The sequence below is a fragment of the Aythya ferina genome (assembly GCF_964211825.1).
Source record: "Aythya ferina genome assembly, contig: HAP1_SCAFFOLD_29, whole genome shotgun sequence".
Taxonomy (NCBI): domain Eukaryota; kingdom Metazoa; phylum Chordata; class Aves; order Anseriformes; family Anatidae; genus Aythya; species Aythya ferina.
Window position 1 is genome coordinate 3,344,827 of NW_028181463.1, and position 4,669 is coordinate 3,349,495.

The following is a 4,669-nucleotide window of genomic DNA, read 5'->3' on the forward strand; positions in this document are numbered from 1 at the left end:
GGTTTGCCCTGAGCAAGACCCTCTTGTTACTGTGGTGCAAGCAGGGAGTCCAGCTGTGACCCAGGGCTGCACAGTGCCTGCTGCTGCCTGCAGCCACAGGGATGCCACTGTAGAGACAACAGGACTGTCACCAAGGTACACGACATATCAGGGCTTACCCAGAAAAAAAGAAGCACGTTGTGGAAACCAAAAGAGAGCAGCAGTGACAAGGCCATGTCCTGCTGCTGGCCATGGCCATGGCTCCAGGGAAGCAGCAGCCCCAAACCAAAGGCAGCAGAGAGGCAGAGCCCAGCGGGCAGGGAGGGACAGCCCCAAGGACCACCGGGGCTTCTCCTGCATGTGTCAGCTGGGCTCTTGGCCCTGAGCCCCTCCTGCATGCTGGGGCTGCTACCCTAAATCCAGAGGAGATGGGAAGAGATGGCAGCTGACACCAACAAAGTTCACAGCTTCTTTATTCTATTTATCCACAGAGAACCCAGTTCTGTATGTATATTAGATGATTGCGTGACAGATAATAAAATAATTAATAGGCAGGATGACACAAGTAGAATTCAGTCAAAATCACAAGTTTAAGAAATAATTTTAAAAATAATAAAAGTATTACAAGCTGTTGTATGCAGAGGTTTTTCAGAAAATCTGTCTGTCCTGTTCGTTTTATAGGCACATTATTGATGCCAAAGTAGCATGTGTCCAAAGAGTTTCCACAAGGCTTTCCTGAGCTCCCAGTTCCTCATGCCATAGATGAGGGGATTCACTGCTATAGGCACCACCATGTACAGAACTGTCACGGAATATTCTCTACAGGGGCTACTTGCAGTGCTACAGCTCATTTCTCTGACCCAGCCACAGGAGCCGGAGCAGCTGCAGGAGCAGGAGCTGGAGCGGCTGCAGGGTCCATCATAGGGGTAGGAGTGGCCGCTGGGTCTGTCACTAAGTTGGTAGTAGTATCAGCTGCAGCTTGATAGGCGTGGGCCAGATCCCAGCACACTACAGTGATTTGTGTCACTTTGGAACTGCCAGAATCATGACACCCTTTTTTCAAGCATTCTACCCATTTTTTAGGATTTTGCAGTTGTTCAGGGGAGAATTTCCAAAACATTGGAGGTGCCCACTGCTCTAGAAACCTGCCCGTATCCTCCCACACTCCCTGCCACTCACAAGTATCCCGCCTCAGGACAGAGCTCTGGATAAAATTCCTAAGTGGTTGTTTAACCTTAAACAAAACCTGAAACACATTCAGGAGACATAACAACAAGAACATGCTGGTCTGAGTATCCCAAGGATATTCAACATCTTGGAGAACTATCGTACCAAGCTCGGAGGATAAGAGGGAGGTGAAGGAGAAAGGAAGGTTAAATGTCTCCTTCTTTCCCCAGATAGGCTCCCTGACAAAAAAAAAAAAAAAAAAAAAAAAAAAAAAAAAGGCAATAGGTGTAATTGCTAATAGTTTCCAAGATATGGTTTCCAAAGTATAGAGTTGACGACAGCACTGAGTACAAATACCAGGTTAGGGTCATGACCAGAAATTTCATCATATCATAAGCCACTGTTACACCGCACAGTACCATAACAATTTTAAACCAGGGCCCGGAAAGGATAAATAGCATGGCAGGGAGCACATACATAAAGTAATGTGCTATAAAACAGTTTGGAAAACAGGTGCAGCAGACTTGATATTAAAGCAATCAGCATTGTGACTAGCAACTATTATGCAGGTCTAATACTTTTACTAATTTTAGTTTAACACATTCTGGTCAGATACGTCGTTATCTCAACGCTTCGAGCCCCACGTTGGGTGCTAAAAAGGATTGTTGTGGTTTAACCCGGCTGGCAGCTAAACACCACGCAACCATTAGCTCACCCTCCCCTCTGCCTCTCTGGGATGGGGGAGAGAAACGGGAAAGTGAAGCCTGTGAATTGAGATAAAGACAGTTTATTAAGACAGGAAAATAATAATAACAATAATAACAACAACAATGATTATAATAGAGCTACTACTAATAATGTGTACAAACAAGTGATGCACAGTGCAATTGCTCACCACCTGCAAACCGAAGCCCAGCCTAACCCCGAGCAGTCCAGCCCTCCCACCCCTGCTAGCCACCCCTATATATTGTTTAGCATGACATCAGATGGTATGGAATATCCCTTTGGCTTGTTTGGGTCAGCTGTTCTGGGTCTGTCCCCTCCAGGCTCTTACTGCACCCCCAGCCTGCCCACTGGCATGACAGAGTGAGAAGCTGAAAAGTCCTTGGCTTGGTGTAAGCACTGTTCTGCAACAAGTAAAACATCAACATGTCATCAGCACTCTTCTTCTCATCCTAATCCAAAACATAGCACCCTACCAGCAACTAGGAGGAAAATTAACACTATCCGAACTGAAACAAGGACAAATGCTATACCTAGATGTCACAAATTGCCTGATATTAACTTGAGTTAAACTAGAAAAGTGAGATAGCCAATTTATTGCTAAGTAAATATTACCACTAGAATCAGTTTCTTCAGTGTAGTTTTCAGGTCTTGGTTCCTCATGCTATAGATGAGGGGGTTCACTGCTGGAGGTACCACTGAGTACAGGAATGACACCATCAGGTCCAAGGATGGGGAAGAGATGGAGGGAGGCTTCAAGTAGGCAAATATGGCAGTGCTGACAAACAGGGAGACCACAGCCAGATGAGGGAGGCATGTGGAAAAAGCTTTCTGCCAGCCCTGCTCAGAGGGCATCCTCAGCACTGCCCTGAAGATCTGCACATAGGACAGCACAATGAAAACAAAACAAACTAATGCTAAACATGCACTAACCACAAGAAGTCTAATTTCCTTTAGGTAGTCTGAATCTGAGCAGGAGAGCTTGAGGATGTGGGGGATTTCACAGAAGAACTGGTCCACAGCATTGCCTTGGCAGAGGGGCAGGGAAAAAGCAGTGGTAGTCTGCAGAAGAGCATCAAGAAAGCCACTGCCCCAGGCAGCTGCTGCCATCTGGGCACAAGCTCTGCTGCCCACGAGGCTCTCGTAGTGCAGGGGCTTGCAGATGGCAACGTAGCGGTCGTAGGCCATGGCAGTGAGAATAAAATATTCTGCTGATATAAAGAAGAGAAAGAAAAAGACCTGTGCAGCACAGCCGTGATAGGAGATGGCCCTGGTGTCCCAGAGGGCATTGGCCATGGCTTTGGGCAGAGTGGTGGAGATGCAGCCCACGTCGAGGAGGGCGAGGTTGAGGAGGAAGAAGTACATGGGGGTGTGGAGGCGGTGGTCACAGGCTACGGCACTGAGGATGAGGCCGTTGCCCAGGAGGGCAGCCAGGTAGATGCCCAGGAAGAGCGCGAAGTGCAGGAGCTGCAGCTCGCGCGTGTCTGCGAATGCCAGCAGGAGGAACTCACTCACAGAGCTGCTGTTGGGCATTCTCTGACATTGGACACTGTTGTCTGTTGAAGAGGAGAAGGCAGAAAAATGTTAGTTCACACTTCTCTGAGGGAGACTTATTGCATGTCTTTGAGCAGACACCAGCCTGAGCATCTCTCTTTACAGCAGAACCTTTCTGCAGCTCTCTTGCTTGAGCTCTGGCTGGTGCTGGCTGAGAGTGGCACTGGGAGCAGGGGCTGCTGTAGGCTGCAGAGGAGTCCGGTCTGCTATACAGCAGGAAGGAATCAGCAATATGGGGGAAGCTCAAGTTCAGTTCACTGGTCAGATCAATGAGCTTTTCATTGTTACTTCAAACAACTTCTCTGAATGCAGAGTTACACAGGCCACTGCCATCAAGTCGTGTTCTAACCTGCCCTCTGTTTGCTGTCTTTGAGCCGCAGGACCATCCAGCTCTGGAGTTTCCTTGAGAAGAAACTGGAGACAACTGAGAGCAGAGAAGCCCCAGTCCAAGTGCAGCTGGACAGAAACTTCACCTGAGGTGAAGTTCTCACACAGACAGAGCTTGGAAGCATCCCTGTCTGAGCTCTACCTTCTCTTCTATCCCTGCCTGCCCCACAGCCCATGGGCTGCAGGGGGAGAGGAGGCCAGGGAGGGGCTGCACTGCAGGGCATGGCCATGAGGTGCCCGAATCCCCCCTGCCACGGCGTTTCTGCCAACAGCTCCTTCTGGCCACCTGCCCCTCTCTCTGCTGCCTGCAGCTGTCCCTGCCGGGACCGGTGCTCTGTGCCCACCTCTTCTTTCCCCCTGCCTGTGCTCACAGACCCCATCCCACTTGGCTGTGCTCAGCGCTGCCCTGCAGCACCCTGCCACCAACAGGGCCCTGCCAAGGGGCACCTCCATGGCTGCAGGAGCTATGGGGCAGCTGACAGAGAACCTGGCATGGCCAGCCAGGGCAGGGTGTTCTGGGCTGACCGGGGGCACCTGCCTTAGGGCACTGCAAGGGGCTTCTGCCAGACTTCCTCACCTCGCACTGCAACCCAGCAGGACTCTCAAAGCCTACTGCATTGCCCACTGCCCTCCCAGAAACAAGACCTAGCAGGAGGAGACCCTTCCAGGACCTGCAGCTGCATGGCCCTGCAGCCAGACACTCACCTTGTCAAGGGCTGTGCATGTTTGTCCTGCAGGCAGCTCTCAGCATCCTCTCACTCACAACTGCCTTCAGCCCCTGTCCCCTTTTCTTCTCTCTGTGTCTGTGCCTCTGTGTCTCTTTCCTGCTGCGCTGTGCAGAGGAGCTGCTCCTAGGCAC

The 4,669-nt window shown here is 50.4% G+C and overlaps 1 protein-coding gene across 1 annotated transcript; it reads right to left on the minus strand.

Moving 5' to 3' along the window:
• Positions 1–2,469: 2,469 nt before the first annotated feature.
• LOC311427879 (olfactory receptor 14C36-like) lies at positions 2,470–3,402 on the minus strand (the record flags this gene model as incomplete). The annotated part of the gene is made up of 1 exon (XM_084539467.1): positions 2,470–3,402. The coding sequence occupies one exon, from the start codon at positions 3,400–3,402 to the stop codon at positions 2,470–2,472; it is 933 nt and encodes a 310-aa protein (XP_084395593.1).
• Between the last annotated feature and the right edge of the window lie 1,267 nt (positions 3,403–4,669).